At 57.4% G+C, this 19,461-nt stretch overlaps 1 protein-coding gene across 1 annotated transcript; it reads right to left on the bottom strand.

The window, feature by feature from the left end:
- Positions 1-2,447: 2,447 nt before the first annotated feature.
- On the bottom strand, positions 2,448-17,491 carry LOC119106007 (DNA repair and recombination protein RAD54B). The gene is made up of 16 exons (XM_037229602.1): positions 17,459-17,491; positions 14,844-14,948; positions 13,980-14,042; positions 13,517-13,719; positions 12,935-13,082; positions 11,222-11,386; positions 10,700-10,823; positions 9,594-9,708; positions 8,933-9,023; positions 7,090-7,245; positions 6,446-6,610; positions 5,955-6,081; positions 5,424-5,583; positions 3,503-3,629; positions 2,882-3,017; positions 2,448-2,452 (listed from the first exon to the last, which is right to left on the bottom strand). The coding sequence occupies exons 1-16, from the start codon at positions 17,489-17,491 to the stop codon at positions 2,448-2,450; spliced, it is 1,923 nt and encodes a 640-aa protein (XP_037085497.1).
- Positions 17,492-19,461: the final 1,970 nt, after the last annotated feature.

Below are 19,461 nucleotides of genomic sequence, written 5' to 3'. Positions count from 1 at the left end.
AGACCGGCAGATCCGCGGTCCGATCTCATGCCGACCGTTACCCCGACCGCAAAAACGCGGGAACGCCGCTCAAGTGGAATAGGCCCAGCTTCAGTTTATGCCTATACAAATACGCTACCAATATACATTAAAGATGCATGCAAATATATGTCAGTCTTATGAATGCCGAACTTTAACGTCGTCGTAAACGTCACGGCGCATTTTGCTGTCGTTACTGGCCCGGCGCCGGCCGCTCGGTAACTGCATAATCCTACCTCGGCACGTCAGGCGGGCCCGTGGAAGGCTCCCGAAACACACCGGCTGCTGATATTCCGGGATAACCTTGCCAGTCCGGACCGGCCTTCGCAATGCCAGGCCATGCTCGCATCTGAATTACCAGCACCGTTGGCAATCGTTAACAACCTGGCTGGTGCATGTGAAGCTGAAAACATTATAAATAGCAGCCTGCAACAGGTATCTGTGCAGTTAAGATGGCGTGCCAATAAATTTCCTCGAGCCTTTTGACACTGGTTCGATAAGAAAGGACCATGCTCATATGACGTGCAGCTGTCAGACTGATGTCTCCAGTCTGACAAAATGAAAAAAATGCGCCGTTATATGTCATCATTCGCTGATATCGACGGCATGCGTACCGTGCCGAACTCGCTGTTGTGGAGACAGGCACCATTTCTGAGACAAATGGATGTGACCTCTGACGTCATCTGTGAAGTGCAATAATCGCTTTAACTGCGAGTGCATGGCCAAAATGACGTCAGGTGAGAAACCTGACGGAGTAATTGACGCGTCTCGACACAGTCGTCTCCAGCGACCTTGATGCGTCTACCCAAGTGATGTCCGTCCTATTGTCCTGCAGCAAGCCCAATCTATTACGGTGTCTTCTGCGGCCGGGAGGCGTTCTGGACACGAGGGGCCTTACTCGCGTCACGTCCCCGGACAGCCCGAGCGACACCGACCCGCTGCGTGGCAGGCCGGGCGGGCAGGGGCACACACACGCCTGCCCGCGGTGACCCGAGGCCGGCACGGCGGCGGCGGCGGTGACGTGTGTGACAGACCGCGGGACGGTGCCGGCGGTGGCGGACAGGATCCCGCCGCGGCCCGGACCGACACCGGCGCCGCAGCGGAGCGGGAGGTGAGCCGAGCTGGCACGGCTGCGGCGGCGGCGGCGGCGGCGTGTACCAACAGACGGCGGGACGGTGCCGGCAGCGGCGGACAGGATCCCGCCGCGGCCCGGACCGACACCGGCGCCGCAGCGGAGCGGGAGGTGAGCCGAGCTCGCACGGCTGCGGCGGCGGCGGCGGCGGCGTGTACCAACAGACGGCGGGACGGTGCCGGCAGCGACGGACAGGATCCCACCGCGGCCCGGACCGATACCGGCGCCGCCGCGGAGCAGGAGGTGAGCCGAGCTCGCACGGCTATTGTGGCTAGCGACGTCTCTGGCCCAACGCCACGCTCCCATGCCCAGATTCAAACCTTGCGGGTTTGCGGGGAGAGCAAAAATGTGAATGGGGAGTGTGTCACGTCTAGTAAACGGCGAATGAACCGTGTGAACGGTGCCGTACCAACACCAGCCAAGATGCACAAATAGCAACAAATGGCTGACGGGGGTTGACTAGCACCGGCGCTGGTTTTCCATGTATTCATTGAAGAATGGCTGCGTGCCTGCTGTTCTGGTACCGTGGTACCAGAACAGCAGTGGTACCGCCACAGTCCTGATGTCGCTCTCCTCATGTCCGTTAGTGTCACCGATATTAATAGTGCCAATTCAGCGCCGGCTGCCGAAGCCTTGGCACCAAAATCCTGCATTCCCAGCGGGTACATTTTTTCGCAAACACATACGGCTGTCTCAGCCTCACTTTGTACTTACGCGTCTGCGTATGGGCAGACTCGCGAGCGCATGCGCACTGTGTGTGTGAGCGCCTGTGCACCCGCCACGCGGTGCCACGCGGTGCAGAGCGGAGTCTGGCGCCGCTGCCCGCCGGGGGGAGGGGAGGAGGGGGCTGACCTGCACCAGATCGGGCTGCAGCGGGGCGGCGAAGTGTTGCCAGTCCAGCAGCTGGTCCATACCGGCCAGGCGACGGCCCGAGCCGGCCTCCGACGGGCCCGCTGCCGACCAGAGGCGCATGCGCAGTGTTAGCCCAGTGCCGTGGTCTGCGAAGCAGTTAACATTACGGCCAGTGCCAGGTCTGCTCGGAATCAGTCCGAGGTTAGCTTGAGCTCATCACTGGCCGGCCAGCTTGAGGTCAGTGTCCGATCAGATCAGGGGCCATGTCAGGCCAGCGCCGGGTCAGCCCAGTGACCGATCAGGCTCGTGCGAGGTCAGTGTCCGGTCAGATCAGGGGCCATGTCAGGTCAGCGCCGGGTCAGCCCAGTGACCGATCAGGCTCGTGCGAGGTCAGCGTCCGGTCAGGGGCCATGTCAGGTCAGCGCCGGGTCAGCCCAGTGACCGATCAGGCTGGTGCGAGGTCAGTGTCCGGTCAGATCAGGGGCCATGTCAGGCCAGCGCCGGGTCAGCCCAGTGACCGATCAGGCTGGTGCGAGGTCAGTGTCCGGTCAGATCAGGGGCCATGTCAGGTCAGCGCCGGGTCAGCCCAGTGACCGATCACACTGGTGCGAGGTCGGTGTTCGCCGACACGCTCGAAACGGACGCAGTGGTGCGCAACATGCAGACACGCTTCAATAGGTTCACATGACGGACGACAGGGACGACACCTGCCGGTGAATGTACAAACAAGCCAGAGAGAGACGCCAATCGTCCGAAGCGGCGCCTGGCACCTCTAGGAGGGTGCTTTATCCGGTACTGACCAAACACGCACGGACGTGCCTCTCCGGCCGAGGGGACGGGGGAGGGGGGAGTCGAGCCAGCGCTATCCAGGCGACTGACCTAGCTGGCAGGGCCGCTGGAGCGGCTGCTCGGCGGCAGGGGCCGACACCGGGCACGGCCCGCCGGCCAGGTCACACCCGCACGAGAGCAGATCGTGCGTGCAGCATTCGGCGTCCTCCTCCAGCGAGAACAGGTCCTGGCAGCAGCGCAGCGCCGCCACCGGTCAGCGGATACCCTCGGTGAGAGGGAGGCTTGACAATACTCAGACGCGGTACAGCAGGTAACGGAAACGTAGGCAAAGGAGAACACAGCAGAATAGCACAGCACGACACGTCAGTCAGCTTAAGACAAAACAAGAAATCACAATAACTTTCCTGTCGGACGGCCCGTGCTACATTGCTTCGGAGATGGTGATGAAATAGCTCCACGCGGCGCTACATCCCACAACGTGAGGACAACCGGAGACTTTGACACGCTTCGGAGGACACAGCTCGACAGTACGAGAGGAGTGCTGGCAGCACAGCAACGCTCAACCAAACCACCAACGCTCCAGCACCGTCGTCCAGTGACACTGCGGAGCGCGCGGCCGGCGCGGCGCCGCCGCCCGGCCCGCGACCGCCTGTCCGTCCGTCCCCAGCCGGCGCCGGCGCCGGCGCGTGCCCCGCGGCGTCGCTCACTGACCCGCAGCTCGTCTCGGCTGAAGTGGGCGGCGGAGCGCTGGTCGGCGTCCACCACGGCCGCGCTCAGGCCCTGCTTGCTGACCTGGCGCTGGTAGATCTTCTCCTCGATGGTGCCCGTCGTTAGCAGTCTGGCCCAGCCGAGGCGACGCGGTCAGCGGAGACACGCGACATGGCGACGGCGCCCAGCAGACACGCTCAGCACAGCGAGAACAGCAGAAACGTACAGCATAGAGAAAATAACAGACACGCTCAGCACAGCGAGAACAGCAGACACGCTCAGCACAGCCAGAACAGCAGACACGCTCGGCACGGTGAGAACAGCAGGCATGCTCAGCACGGTGAGAACAGCAGACATGCTCAGCACAACAAGAACAGCACACATGCTCAGCACGGTGAGAACAGCAGACACGCAGCACAGCGGAAACAGACACACTCAGCACAGCGAGAACAGTAGACAGATACTAACCCACCACAGTCGGCGTTCAGGAAACACAGTACAGATGAGACAGAAAGGGCAATCACCGACTAAACGCAGCCAACAGTCAGAAAACACATCACATCTAAGGAAAAACAGCGGACGAAAGTACCGTGGTTACCTTTTCAAAACTAGGTTGATTCCCAATGACTTGCATGGGTAACTTTGGGTTCAGAATACTTGTCAAGCATAGCTTGTTGCGTGTACCCTGAACCCACCACCCAAGTCGTGCCATCCAATTCAACGGGTTTCCAAGCAGAAATGCGGAGGGTTTACGTGCCATACAATACTGCGACACGGCCATTCCGGCCCTGGGTTGACCCTCGTTGGCAAAATGCCGCCTGACTTTTCCATATCAGCCGGGCCAAACAATGCGCCTGCTCTGGGACTCGCACCCAGTGCCGCCGGATTACGACTCCAGCGTCATTTTCCCTAGACCACGAAGACGGCAAAACAAGTCACGAATGTACTAACTGCTTACGTAACGCGGATGGGATAGGTTCCCAACACTCGGCTTCCAACAATCGGATTACACAAAACGAACTCAACCAATGCAAGACATGAGCACACCTTTCCTATTCGAATTGCTGTCTGCTCGTTCCGATCAGAGCCGGCGCATGCCCCGCACACCACCGCCTCCGCCCGGCCCGGTCAGAGCCGACGCATGCCCCGCACACCACAGTCTCCGCCCGGTCCGGTCAGAGCCGGCGTATGCACCGCACACCGCCGTATCCGTCCGGTCCGGTCAGAGCCGGCGCATGCCCCGCACACCACAGTCTCCGTCCGGTCCGGTCAGAGCCGGCGCATGCCCCGCACACCGCCGTCTCCGTCCGGTCCGATCAGAGCCGGCGCATGTCCGGCACACCACCACCTCCGTCCGGTCCGATCAGAGCCGGCGCATGCCCCGCACACCACGGCCTCTGTCCGGTCCGATCAGAGCCGGTGCATGCCCCGCACACCACAGTCTCCGCCCGGTCCGGTCAGAGCCGGCGCATGCCCCGCACACCACGGCCTCTGTCCGGTCCGATCAGAGCCGGCGCATGCCCCGCACACCGCCGTCTCTGTCCAGTCCGATCAGAGCCGGCGCATGCCCCGCACACCGCCGTCTCTGTCTGGTCCGGTCAGAGCCGGCGCATGCCCCGCGCACCACCGCCTCCGCCTGGTCCGGTCAGAGCCGGCGCATGCCCCGCACACCGCCGTCTCTGTCTGGTCCGGTCAGAGCCGGCGCATGCCCCGCGCACCACCGCCTCCGCCTGGTCCGGTCAGAGCCGGCGCATGCCCCGCGCACCACCGACTCCGCCCGGTCCGGTCAGAGCCGGCGCATGCCCCGCACACCACCGCCACCGTCCGGTCCGATCAGAGCCGGCGCATGCCCCGCACACCGCCGTATCCGTCCGGTCCGATCAGAGCCCCTGCACCCGCGCCCGGTGTCCTCGGGCCGCCACACCTGTACACGCGGGTGGTGTGCCTCTGGCCGTCGCGCCAGACGCGGGCCAGCGCCTGCAGGTCGTTGGCAGGGTTCCAGTCGAGGTCGAACAGCACGATGGACGAGGCGCCCACCAGGTTCAGGCCCACGCCGCCCGCCTTGGCCGAGAGCAGGAACACGGCTGGAGCGTGGGGCGCGGTGAGGACAGAGGGAGACTGACGTGCTGCAGAGGAGACACGCCTGGGAGGTATGCGACGTGTGCTCACAATGCAGCAACAGCACTCATGGGGTACGAGATATTGGACACTACCAGTCAAAGCAGAGGCATTATAGCTCACGTAAAAACGGAAACTAAGGCCACGGAACATGCAGGGACGATTGGTGAGCAGAAATTACAGGATCGCACCATACAGTTTGTGCTTTGCATCGATTGCAATGGTGAGAATGAAAGGCTAAACAGAAGTACAAAGTATTCTAACGCATTAAATGCAACGAAGTCAAGCGATGTATTTATGAAAACTACATCCACAAATCGGCCTATTCCCATATTACCCTCTGTTGAGTATGAGCTGTTGAACTGATCAACCAGCGACTGTCTCTTGGTGGAGGGAGTGCTGCCATCTAAGCGAAGGAAATTCAACTGATGCTGCTGACACAGCTTCGCTAGCAGATCAAGGGTCTGAAACACGAGCGGCACCAGGCACATAATAGCAACAAAACAAACGCACCATTTTCAAAACATATTGGTACTTGGTCTCATCCTGATTTAAAACTTAAGCCTCATGGACTGTTGAGGCCTGTCTCAACAACTAACTTGTCTCAATAACTCGTTCACAGCCCATAAACACCTCCCCTTAACAACAGGACTCTAAGGATATTTGTGGTGCCTTTCCATGTGGTCTTTCCAGCCGGTCCCACTGCTGGCCCAAGCCAGTGGTCAGTGCAGCAGATGACCAGGGCAGCGTCCTGGGAGCCCACGACACCGAGCCCGTTGTCGCGGAGCAAGGAGCGCAAGTACACCCTGACAAGACAGCGCGGCACACCTGTGTGTAGTAGGAGATGAGCACGATTTTCTGGCGGCGGTCGGCCCGCCGCAGGGCGTGCAGCAGGCTCGCCAGCACCGCCATCTTGCCAGAGTCGGTCGCCGATAGCCGGGCCTCACTGAAGCCCTCCGGAAACCTCAGCTGCAGACTGTTGAGCGCGCACGACTGGCGAGCACAGTCAGAGGGTCAGACGCGGACAGGGGGTCAGGCGGCACGACTGGTGGGCACAGTCAGAGGGTCAGACGCGGACAGGGGGGTCAGATGGGGCTCTCAGAGACCATCGCGGGTCTTCAGAGGCTCTCAGAAGTTAACCACGGTGTTCGAAGTTGGCCAGCCGGCGCGTCAGGACAGAGAACCGAGAGCTTGCTGGTGCGCACGGGCAAATCGGAGAGCGGGAGGCCGACCAGCATCGCTCACCGGATGAGAATGGAGCGTGGGAGCTAGGTCGGCAGGGGCGGGCGCAGGGGAGGGAGAGGAGAGCTCGCGGCTCTTCGGAGTGCAGGGGCACACTCGCCGGGTGGAAACAGCCGAACCGCAGTCCACATCCCGGACCAGCGGCCGACCCCCCGACGACTCCTCGGACCAGCGCCCCATCGGCACCCCGGACCAGCGGTCGGCACCGCGGCGGCCGTCGGCGGACGCACCTCCTGCTGCTCGGCGGCCAGGAGCAGCGCGGGGTGGCTGCAGAGCTTGCGCAGCAGCGATATGAAGACCAGGTGGCCGGCGCCGGCGTCCGAGCTCCCGGCCGACAGCAGCTGACGCAGTTCGCGCGACTCCAGCACCCGGCTGTACAGCTCCACCTGCCGGGACCACGCGGATCGCCGGTGATCATTCATGATCATGGGTAACTCATTAATGGTTGATGATGCGTGTCGGTAGTGGTGATACGGATCAGGGGTGTGCATTGTGAGCCATGAGCCGTGTGAGCTTATGGGTCAGGAGAGTGGGTCATGGGTCAGGAGAGTTTTCCAGGGATCAGCCCTCGGTCCTTTTTTATTCGCAATTTTCGCCAACGACATCCGCCTGCACGCGCCAGACGATCACGTGACCCAGCACGCTGATGACGCCCCAATCCTTAAATACGATGCCAGACGCAACCTTCCTTCTCTCATCCAATGCATGGAAGCCACCCTGTCTTCCGTGTAATCATAGTTCCCTGTCCAAGGTCTCGTTTTCAACGCACCCCAAGCCGACGAACTCCGTCTCCTTGGCACCAGACAGAACAACCGCGGACTTTCCCTTGTCAGCGTACGGGTTGTTGGAGGGCCCGTGCGGGAGAGCCAGACCACGGTCACCTGGCCGTGCTTTTTGACCACCACCTGAGGTGGGACGTACACCACAGCGATTTAGTCCAAGACTGCACAAGCCTCCAGATCCGTCTTCGCCACCTGAGGCATTTCCTCCCACGAGTGCTGCTGACAACAGCGCCGCGTCTAGTCATCTCGCGCGTGAGATACTGCATTTCAGTTCATGGCCATGGATTAGCTGTTGATGACACCAGTCAAGTTAACTTCGCCATCAGAGTGGTTAACAGCTTCCGAAAGCACGACCACGTGTCTCGTGCGCGGAATGCCCCACACCTCGCTTCGCAACGCCACGTGTGTGATGTTTAAACCATTTTTATAGCGCATAAAGCCCGTGAGCGAGGTGAGCCTGCGAATCTTGCCCGCGTATTTCCAACATACGCCGACGCGCAGACCCGCAGGCGTACTACCCGCATGGATCGGAGCCTGCCCCCCCCCCCCCCCCCCCCTCCATCGGCGCTGCACACGGCGGCAGGACACCGGTCTTTCGCAATTTAATCGCATGCATGTGTTTGTCTGCGTTTATCCCTTACCACTTTCAGTCATTTTTGACTCAATGTTTTGTCCCTCGCACCAATGACACGTAAAAGCTACGCATTTTTATGTGGAGCGTCAGATGATAACGAGAACGTCAGCTGATAACGAGAGGAACGTCAGCTGATAACGGGAGGAACGTCAGCTGATAACGAGAGAAACGTCAGCTGATAACGAGTGGAACGTCAGCTGATAACGAGAGGAACGTCAGCTGACATCGGATAAGTAGGCCGGGTAGGGGACCGAGGGTCTAGAATGCCATCCTGGGATTTCAGCGCTGTCCTTACAAGTATCCCTGCAAATAGGCAGGTGTCGTGGGAGATGCGTGGGCAGAGACATGCATGAATACTCGCATGCTTACAAGCCGTCTTTTACGCCGTGACACAAGTTAACCAGCTTTTACGGGAGTGGTCTCGCCGCTCTCTTTGCATGGCGGTGTGGTCGAAAAGGACCTATGAAAAGACCTAGTAGCGAAAGTCGTGCAAAAATCTGTGCGTTTGTTCGGCAAAAAGGAACGAACTTTATTTTTAAAAAAAACATGCCGGGTATTTTTACTGCGAGGCCCTGGCACGTGCTATGACCCGGTTGATGTACAATCCTGGTGGTTCACAGCCACCTTTGACCGCCGTGAGCCCGGCCCCGTGCTCACCTGCAGCGGCGAGGGTCGGCAGAAGACAACCGTCTCCACCTTGGGCGGCAGGTACCGGTCCAGCACCTCCTGCGTGCGGCGCAGGATGAACCTGCCCATCGAAACAAGCGTAAAGTGGTGGCGAATGGAACGGACAGAAGTCACTGGTACCACCGCCCAAATGATGTCCGTCATACCTATACAAGTTAACAGTTACAAATGTCAGGGCAATGATGATATCAGCTCTATCAAAACACCAGCAGGTTGCACGGCGCGGTTCTTTGGGTTGTATTGCACGTTACACGGCGCTTCATTGTGCTCTGTGCCATAAATTCCGCCTGCTATAGGCATCTGTCGATTCCCGATCAGGTCATCCGCTCCAGCGGCAGACCATGGCCAGGCTGCAGGCAAACACAGTGCGCACAGGTACCAGCCCCCCCCCCCCCCCTTCCGGCAAAATTCAGGTCCAGCTGCAGGTCAGCAGTACTCTCCGCCAAAACGACCTAGATGACACTCGAACCGCTCGGAGTCGGAGAGTCGGAGACTACCGACTCTGGCACGGATACAGACCGCCCTCAACGCAACGGTGGCTGGATCATCCGCCCTTTCCCATCGGGGTGTTCCCAGCTGCCTGCGAGACGTCCCGCCAGGCGGTGCTGCTGCAGGGCGCCGGTCGCCTCACCTGTCGGTGACGGCGGCCAGCTGCGCGGCTCTCTCCTCGCCCAGAGCTCGCGCCGCCTCGGACGCGTCCGGCTGACGCCCCGCCACCACCGGCCGCTCAAAGTCGCGCCGGAACTCTGCCAACGTCCGCCGGTCAGCCGAGGCCGGCCGCTGATGGCGGGCTGACCGGGCTCACTCGTGGCCGCGGCAGTTCACACTCACGTACTTTGTTGTGGTTGTTTCTTTTAATGTTTCAAGGCTGCCACTACGCTAAGGGAGCTGAGCCTGTACAGATCCTTTGGAGAATTTGTCTTTGCAACCGCGGCGCTTGAGAACAATAGATTATTTACATTAAGCAAAATACCAGGACGGGACGGTGAGGTCGTTCTTCGCTGCGATAATGCAGGACTAGCATCATAGCTACACACTGGTAGATAGATGACATTCAAGTCCTAAAACTGTTTGCTCCTGAAGACTTGCAGGCTGGCGGATGGGTGAAAACCAGAAGACGTCAGGGGAGAAATAATTTTCGGCGATCGTAATCATATGGGTAGAGAAGGAAGAGAAAGGGGGTGGAGGCGAAAAGGCGCTTGACTAAGCCTAGCACCGGCAGTAACAGGTATAGCGCAGTGTGTCACCTCCTTTTTCCTTCTTTTTGCTTCCTTCTCAATTCACGTGATAATGGCGAACGCCTAAAATTCGTGCCCTACTGATTTATTCTGATCTTCACTCATCTACCACCTAACAAGTCTTCCGAAACAAACAGGTCAGTTTCTTTAGGACTTAGAGGTCACCTGCGCACCCGCAAGTATAATACCCTGTGTCGATGTTGCAGGCCGATGCCTTCATAAGAGCTGCACCCCAACGTTTTCTAGAACATCAACACCCAAAACCAGAGACCACCACGGGTTAAGCTCCGGTTAGAAGCGAGAATTATTAACGTTAATAGCGTCACTCATTGGAACCCTAGACCACAGAGCACGTGTCTGAGCATTCGCTCGGCATTTTTCGGCAAAGTGACATTGAACATCACGAAAGAACTCGGCTCATCATGCTTAACACGCAGCGTCCTGGCCATGTTCCAATGTGGGCAGAGATAAAGCCAAACATGCCCCGAGCCCCGCTTACCACTGACGGAGCCCAGGACCCCAGGGCTCACGAACTGGACCAGCGCGAAAAACTCCAGCAGGTCGTTCTGCACGGGGGTGCCAGTCATGATGATCCGGCGAGGGCAGCAGAGCGAAGACAGCGCCTGTGTCGATGACACGTGAGGCCGAGTCACTGTACAGCCCATACGGCGGCACGTTATCTTAAGACACATCGGACATATGGGCGCACCATAAACGCGTTATGCAGCACACACACACATCTCCGACGGTGATGTAAATGACGTCATCCTGGTCACAATAGGTTCGCACGCGCATACGAATAGATATAGGTGAGTTGATCGCATTCACGGATATTCGTCAAAACAAAGACATCTATAGCTGGTCTTTAAAGAATGGTCTTTCTCGACTTTAAATATCTTATAGTAATAATGATGGAAGGTGGGCATCGTCATCATTCAATCCAAGCATCGTGAGGCATAGGAAGCGAAGCAAGCAAAACAATGCTGGGTAAAGTGCTTGGTGATGGCGGCGGGCCGCTGACCGTGGCGGCCTTGATGGCGGAGTTCTTGAGCCGGTGTCCCTCGTCGCAGACCATCAGATCAAACTGGCACTGCTGCAGCCGCTCCAGGTTGCGCACGGCCATCTCGTACGAGACGATCAGCACGGGCGACAGCCGGCCGCCGACGAACTCCCGCACGGAGTGCGTCTGAGGCGGCCGTCCAGGGGGCGGTCAGACGTGCGGCCGCCGCCACGACAGCGTCCGGTCGGTCAGACGTGCAGCCACCCAGCGTCCGGTCGGTCACACGTGCAGTCACCCAGCGTCCGGTCGGTCACACGTGCGGCCGCCGCCACAGCGTCCGGTCGGTCAGACGTGCAGCCACCCAGCGTCCGGTCGGTCAGACGTGCGGCCGCCGCCACGACACGTCTGTTACGTGCTGGCGCGCTGTAAACTCGGAAATCTTTAAAAACAGGATTTCAACCAACAGTAAGAGATATATCAGCATTGTATTGCGATAGAGGTCGGCGTCTAAAAACTCTGTCGTAGTCGTATCGTATCCAGCTAGCCTCCGACATGCTATGAGGGTTAGAGCACACTCCACTGCATCAGCGATCACGTCCGAACTCCGCATGTCGCACATCCACGACACTAGCACATACTGATCACAACAACTTCTTTTTGGACTTTTTCACCATTTTTTAGGTCCGCAGTATGAAGTGCATTGAAGTTTAACACAAACGTTGGCCAGTCAGGACAAAACAAGGGAAGAGCTGCCTCATCTGCGGTCCCACTCGCTCGTCCTGTTCGGCAACACAGCCAATATTGGCTGTTGAAGATATTATTGATGATCATGATGACTGGGGTTTTATTAGATGATTATATATTATGGAAGATATATATTAAAGATGTTATATGATGGAGGTATTGACGCAATTTGTTTTCTAGCAAATTGTGGTATGTCCTCATCATTGCCTGAAATAAACAACTTGCATCATCATCATGTGCATCACTTCAAAGTCCAGACCTTTTACATACCAGGCGAAAGGGCAGTAATCACTGTTAGCTGCTGTATAAGGCAATATTAAATCAACTCGAGACCCTTTTCGCCCAGCAGTTGTCCTGCTTCATCCCGTCGGGACAGGCAGACCACCCGCCGCGCCGGGACAGACAGACCACCCGCCGCGCCGGGACAGGCAGACCACCCGCCGCGCCGGGACAGACAGACCACCTGCCGCGCCGGGACAGACAGACCACCTGCCGCGCCGGGACAGGCAGACCACCCGCCGCGCCGGGACAGACAGACCACCTGCCGCGCCGGGACAGGCAGACCACCCGCCGCGCCGGGACAGACAGACCACCTGCCGCGCCGGGACAGACAGACCACCTACCGCGCCGGGACAGACAGACCACCTGCCACGCCGGGACAGACAGACCACCTGCCGCGCCGGGACAGGCAGACCACCCGCCGCGCCGGGACAGACAGACCACCTGCCGCGCCGGGACAGACAGACCACCTGCCGCGCCGGGACAGGCAGACCACCCGCCGCGCCGGGACAGGCGGACCATCCCAGGACAGGCGGACCACCTGCCGCGCCGGGACCGGCAGACCATCCGCCGCGCCGGGACAGGCAGACCACCCGCCGCGCCGGGACCGGCAGACCATCCGCCGCGCCAGGACAGGCAGACCACCCGCCGCGCCGGGACAGACAGACCACCCAGCACGCTGGGACAGGCGGACCATCCAGCACGTCCCACCTGATCGACGGCGAACACGGACAGCCGCTCCTTGCCGAGCCACTTGTGGAACTCCTTGACCCAGTTGCCGACAAGGCTGGACGGGGTGACGACCAGCACGCGGCGGACGGCAGGCTCGCCGCCGAACGGGCCCTGCTTCAGCAGCGTCCTGCGCAAGGTCGGGCCGTGACCGGTCAGCAGGCGCTGGCCGCTCCGGCCCCACCACCGCGGCTACCGAACACACTGACCGAGTCCCACGTCCACTACGGCGTTAGAGATGTTCTAACAGCGACTAGCAGATATCGACCGCGGCCTACGCGTTAGGTAAGTCGGGCAGAATGATGAAATAAACTATTTTCAGACCCAACAAACTCACAAAACATTGAAAGGCCACCGTGTGCGTCACCAGACGCATTGACATTGAGAGATCCATCAATGTTGAAAGATCCATCGGACATTGAAAGATCATTTTACATTGAAAGATCCACCGGTGTGCTAGCAGACGCAATGCACAGACAACGGATGGTCCCATCTGACCAGGGTCAATCGCCAAACAGCCGGCAAGCAGCGACTGCTCTCCGCCTCGGCTCGCCGTCCACTGACCAGACGAGCCCGATGCACTGCAGCGTCTTGCCGAGCCCCATCTCGTCAGCCAGCACCGCGCCGCGGCCGAGCTCCGAGGTGAAGCCCATGACGCACTGGTAGAGGAAGAGCAGGCCGTCCCGCTGGTGGGGCCGCAGGTGCCGTGACACGTGCGGGTCCACCACCACGTCCACCAGCGGGCGCCCCTCCGAGTTGTGCTTCCACTGGCGGCCGCGGGCGCAGGCGGTGAACGGGGGCCCGTAGGCACAGACGGTGAACGGGGGCCCGAGGGCACAGGCGGTAAACAGGGGCCCGCGGGGCACAGGCGGGGGCCCGCGAGGCACAAGGCCGGGCCCACTATCTACGCACAAAGCCTTGGCAGGAGTAAGACATCTTGACGTCTGTTTCAAGGACAGGGATCTGATCAAGAGGTGTTTGTGCATTGGGTCACTGGACACTGGGCGCATGGTTGCCCCGAGCGCACCTGATACTGAGCGGACGGCCGGGGCATGACGAGCGCCCCTGGCGCCTGCGGATCGAAGCGCGGCTGCACGGGGCCGCCGCCAGGTCGCCGCAGCGCCGCGCCCGCCAGCGGGCTGACGAAGGGCCGTGCCGGCGCCGCCGGCGGCGCGCGGACGGCGGTGGGCTCCTGCTCTGCCGGCGCCGCCGGGGACGCCGTGGCGCGAGACAGGTACTCCTCAGCACGAACCGAGTTCTGGATCTGAGGCAGGTGTGAAGAATGAGGGAGAGAGAAACCTGCACAAAATGCTGCAGCCGATTCTGAAGCGCCCAACTGAATGGCGCATAAGTCGGTGAGTTGTGAGATTCGGACGGCAATTAATCGCCGTTTGGCCCCAAAGCTGGGCAGCCTTAACGTTTAAGATGATTCTATTCCATCGAGCTGCAAAAGCAGAATCTCGCTAGCAAGAGCTCTGTTAGGTCGCACACATCCACTCTGTTCACTTCATTTCACTCAAATGACTGATTGCCATTTGAATGGAATAAAGTGAAGGCTGTTGTGATGAAGGCATTGTGAAGGCATTCTGCGGAAGACTGTTGTGATGGATCCAAACGGCGCAGTGCAAAGGGTGCAAATCCATATTCATTGATACTCGCTAGAAAGCAGCAGAAGTTCCATCAACGCCAGGTCCGATTTCTCCGATTTGCAACACAAAGTTCGCAATCAGCCTCACAACACAGCCACATGTCGAGGTACTTATCAACACCGGCCGCCGACACAATGCCGACGTCGGTCACTCGGCGGCAGTGAACGTCAGGACCCTGACCCTGCCGGCAGCGGCGGAGGCCGCGGAGCCGCTCCGACTGCCGCCGGCCAGCGCGCACTGACCTCGACCTCCTTGCCGCCGACGGTCAGCAGGTCACCATCGGAGAGGTCCTCCAGCTCCTTCACCTTGTAGCCACTGCCCTGGCCGATCACCTTCCGCTCCGTGTCCTGAGGCAACGCGGACGCCCTGAGGCGGTGGCGCGCCGAGGCGGTCGCGGCAGCCGCCGGCCACACACATCGCGGCCCACAGTGGCCGTGAGTGTGTGTGTAGCCGCGACACAGTAACACAGCTACGGCTGACAGAGCCTGAGGCGACGAACAGTGCGCATGCACGACGGCGTGCCCTGAGACACCGGTCTTACCAGCAGGACCACGCGCCGGCGGTGCACCTCCAGAACGGCGTCTCCTTCCCATTTCTTGTGCTTTCTGGCCGACTTCTTGCACCATATGACGTCAAAGTACCTAGAATATCCAGGATGGTGATACTTCACCTGCGGTTTATTACGAAATAAGTAGCAAACAGCAGGTAACAATGCAAATGGTCTCGAATGCCATATGTGTTATTCTGCAACGCGGTCGCACACAGGCACTGCGGACGGCACGATTGGAACCGTGCGAACGGACCAACACAAATCAGATAATGTCTAAGCAGGTAAATGGAACAATGCTGCACAGCAAAAAAAACAGTTGGTTCATAACACCTTGATATGCTGAGATAGTAATGATTTATTGCAATATCATGAGACAAAAACAAGGCAAACGCTTTTTAATCCTTTGAAATACCTGGGTTTGTCCGATCTTTCTGCTATGACTGAGTCATTTTCACTCGTATTGGTCTGATCTGTGAGCAGCATAGCTTTCTGCTTTATATTCGTAACTTGCGGCGAAATGGTTGCCCCTGGCCGAGATATCTGTTGGTCATCTTGCTGCAGTGATGGTATAGTCATGGAAGACAGGGCAAAAGGAAACTTTTCTTGACTGTGGGTGTTGTCTGTTGTCTGGTCCATGACAGGATGATCCAAAATGCTGAGGATCTCTGTGAGTGGTCGCCTGCATTCTGCTGGTCTTGATGCTTGGGCTTTTGTCTCATCAGCATAAGGCACTTCTGGCTTCTTAGTTTTGACTATTGACACAGCTGAAACACAGAAGTCGAAACTGATGTTTACACACCAAATACTGTTCAGAGCAGAAATCATAAGCATGCAGCATAACCCCTAAAGATGTGCTTTAATCATAGTACAATAACAAAGGCATCATGCAAGTTGGATCCAATACAATAATAGGTAGTGGGTTTAGAAGAAGGATGTGATGTGGTGGTGATGGGTGTTTTGGGGTGCACAGACGGCTATGGTCATGTTGTGCCCCCAGACAAAGGGAAGTTTGTGAATATGCATGTGATGGCAAAGGCCAGACCAATTCCTCTTTCAGTGATATCAGCCAGGAGCTGTTGAATCTTGACCACCAATTTAGTCATGACATTTTTCTCATGTTAGCTCCATGTCAGTATACATTATCATCAAATATGTCATGTTACACACAGCAGAATGACACCACATGATACACCATAAGAAAATTGATGGACCCCAAGTCCTTGGCTAGTCCTGCCCAGATGCATGACCAAAGGCAGCCTTGGAATGTGTCCCTACTGACCATGCATCTGTGAGACATGTATTCAATGTGTTAACATTCTATAAATTCAGAAAAGGATGAAATTGGAGCCTTCTTATGATAGTAATTATTCCTGATAGATCAGAATTAAAAAGAAGCAATGCATGCAACTATAGCTGTGCTGGATCTTACATTTCACATATTCCTTTTCATCACGAACACCCTGCACTGCAGCACGGGGTGCCTGGCACGCAAATGGTGTGCAAAACTTCCCCTTTTTGTTGACAGACCCCAAAGATGGTGCTGAGGACCTTCTCATTTGAATAACTTAGGGACCTTTTCGGCAAATGGAAAAATCGTCGCGGACGGGCTTCACCAGACTGAAGAAAGGTCACAATTCCAATTATTTTATGGAGACTGAAGCCCAAGAAATTACTACGTAGCCACTGGTCATAAAATAGGCATAACTTGAAATATCCCGCCGAATCGTGCGTGTATTTTGCCTTCAGCGCGCCAGAGAGGCTTCAGTAGTTTCTGCACATCAGCTCATAGCACGCTTAACGCACCATGCAAAAAATAATTGTTCCCTTAAACCACTTACAATTATAAAATCAAAAGTAAAAGAAATGTTTTTGTCAACGACTTCTGACAGAGATCTGCTAAAGGAACTCTTTACACTGGGCTACCGCCAGGTGGCGGGCGGCCGTCCGATCTGCGAGCGGCAGCAAGGTGCACCCAAGCAGACGCACATTGCCACATGACGAACCGCTGCGTATAGCAGACACGCGGCGCCAATGTAAAAGCTGAATAGGGGCCAGAATGAAATAAGCGCTCCCGCAAGAGCAACTGCGACCGTCATATCATCACCCTCCAGCCCAAATATTCACTTTTAAACACCGTAAGAACGACAGCCTCTGTGTCCGTGTGCAAGCGGCCTGGGCTGCTGACGGCCGGCTGGTTGATATTTGACAATGCTAGCAACGGATCTCCTGGCGAGTTAGCTGTAATACCGCCCGCACTGGTACAAACGAAGCACGTGTGCATGCACGTCTAAATGCCAGAACCCTGACCGTCTCCTCGCTTTCGGGTCCCAACGCACGCATTGTGAGGCGCAGCTTCGGGTAGATTACCCCAAGTACAGTATGGGACCTTCTTGCAGGATTGATGCAAGGCCGGCCATAATGACACCAACGTGACATGTGTGTACGCACGTGACATATGGAGGCATGTGTCGACCATTCTATTGCTTTCGTGATTTAATATGACGTGCAAGCCACATGGGCTGCGGGCGGCCGCTCGGTCGATAATTGCCCTAAGTTCAACAACGGACCGCCTGATATGTTAGGTGCAAGACTGTTCAGATTGTTACAAACATGGCACGTGTGCATTTGTGTCAAATGAGGGACTACGTTTGCGACAGTCTGGGCTACTGCCCAGACTGTCGCAAACGTAGCACCTGTAAGTGAGTGTGAAAACTATTGAACGTGTGTTCAGTACTCTTTGGTTTTCTGGACTAAAACTGTGAAGTTTTTATTGTCAAAACGGCCTGAGTGACAAGCAGGTACGCGGCCGGGAATCGCGCCAGGTCAAGTAATGGAACTCCCGACAGGCTATGTCCAAGACCGTCCAAACCGCCACAAGCCTAGCACATGGCGCGCATGTGACATATGCAGACAGATGTCGACCATTTTATCGCTTCGGTGATGGGTACACCACTGCATAAGCGGTCTGAACGACTGGCGGTCGCCTGGTTAGAAAATTGCCTCTGTTCCAACAACGGACCTCCCTACAAATTGAGCTCAAGACCACCCAGACTGGTGCAAACGTGGCACGTGTGCATGCATGTCCAAATGCCTGTGCTGTATCGACCGTCTCATCGTTTTGCAGCACCAACTCACACATTGTGGGGCGCATTTTCGGCCGGATTGCTCCAAGGCGATCATGGGACCTCCCTGCAAGCTAGATGCAAGGCCTGCCAAAGCGGCACAAATGTGGTAAGTGTGCACGCATGTGACATATGGAGACATTATTTCACTATTCCATCGCCCTGGTGATTGAATACGTCATTGTACAAGCGGTCTGGACGGCTGGGGCCTGCCGGTCGATGATTGCCAACTCCAACAGCGGATCTCCCGGCGCACTCTCCTTTCCGGCCGGCTGCGTCCGGTCACTGCTAGACCCGGGTCACGTGATGGCCCGAGGTACCGAGATCAGCGATGAGAGGTGAGATAGCTGGCTAATACAACTTTGGTCACGCGGTACCTGGCGTGTGGCTGGGCCCGCTGGCGGACGGCAGCGACACTGGCAACTGAGGTGCAAGACCGCCCAAACTGACACGAACGTAACGTGTGGGCCTGTAGGTCCAAATGTCACCGACTTGCTCATCGCTTTTGTACCAACTCACGCATTACGAGGCACAACCTTGGTCAGGCTGCTCCAACTACAGTAAGGGGCCTCTGGACAGTTTAGATGCAAGACAAGCCAAAACGGCACAAACGTGGCACAGGTGTACGCACGTGACATATAGAAGCATGTTTCGACCATTCTTTCGCTTTGGTGATCCGATATGCCACTGCGCAAGCTCCTTGGGCGACTGGTGGCCGCCCGGTCCATAACTGCTCCAAGTTTAATAGCGCCCCCCCCCCCCCCGACAAGTGAGGTGCAAGACTGACCAAACTGTGTAAACGTAACATGTGTAAATGTATGTGAAAAATGTACAACGTGCGCTCCGTATGCTTTGGCTTTCGGGATTGAGGCTGTGAAATTTGCATCGTCAAAGTAGTTTGAATGGCTGTTTGTTACGCGGCCCCAAATCACCCCAAGTCCAGCAACGGACCTCCTTGCGGTGCAAACGCGGCACGCGTGCATACAAGTGCAAATGCCAGAGCTACACGGACCGTGTCCTCGTTTTCGTGCCCAACTTGCACATTATGAGGCGCAGCTTCGGCTAGATTGCTTTAGGTCCAGTATGGGATCTCCCTGCAAGCTGGCAGCAACACCGGCCAAACGGCGCAAACGTGACACATGTGCACGCATGTGACATGTGGAAGCATGTGTTGACTGTTTCATCGCT

Source organism: Pollicipes pollicipes, unplaced genomic scaffold (genome assembly GCF_011947565.3).
Source record: "Pollicipes pollicipes isolate AB1234 unplaced genomic scaffold, Ppol_2.1 Scaffold_6138;HRSCAF=7277_pilon_pilon_pilon, whole genome shotgun sequence".
In the NCBI taxonomy this organism is placed as follows: domain Eukaryota; kingdom Metazoa; phylum Arthropoda; class Thecostraca; order Pollicipedomorpha; family Pollicipedidae; genus Pollicipes; species Pollicipes pollicipes.
The sequence above is the reverse complement of the archived record's forward strand: the minus strand, read 5'-3'. Positions and strand labels throughout refer to the sequence as shown.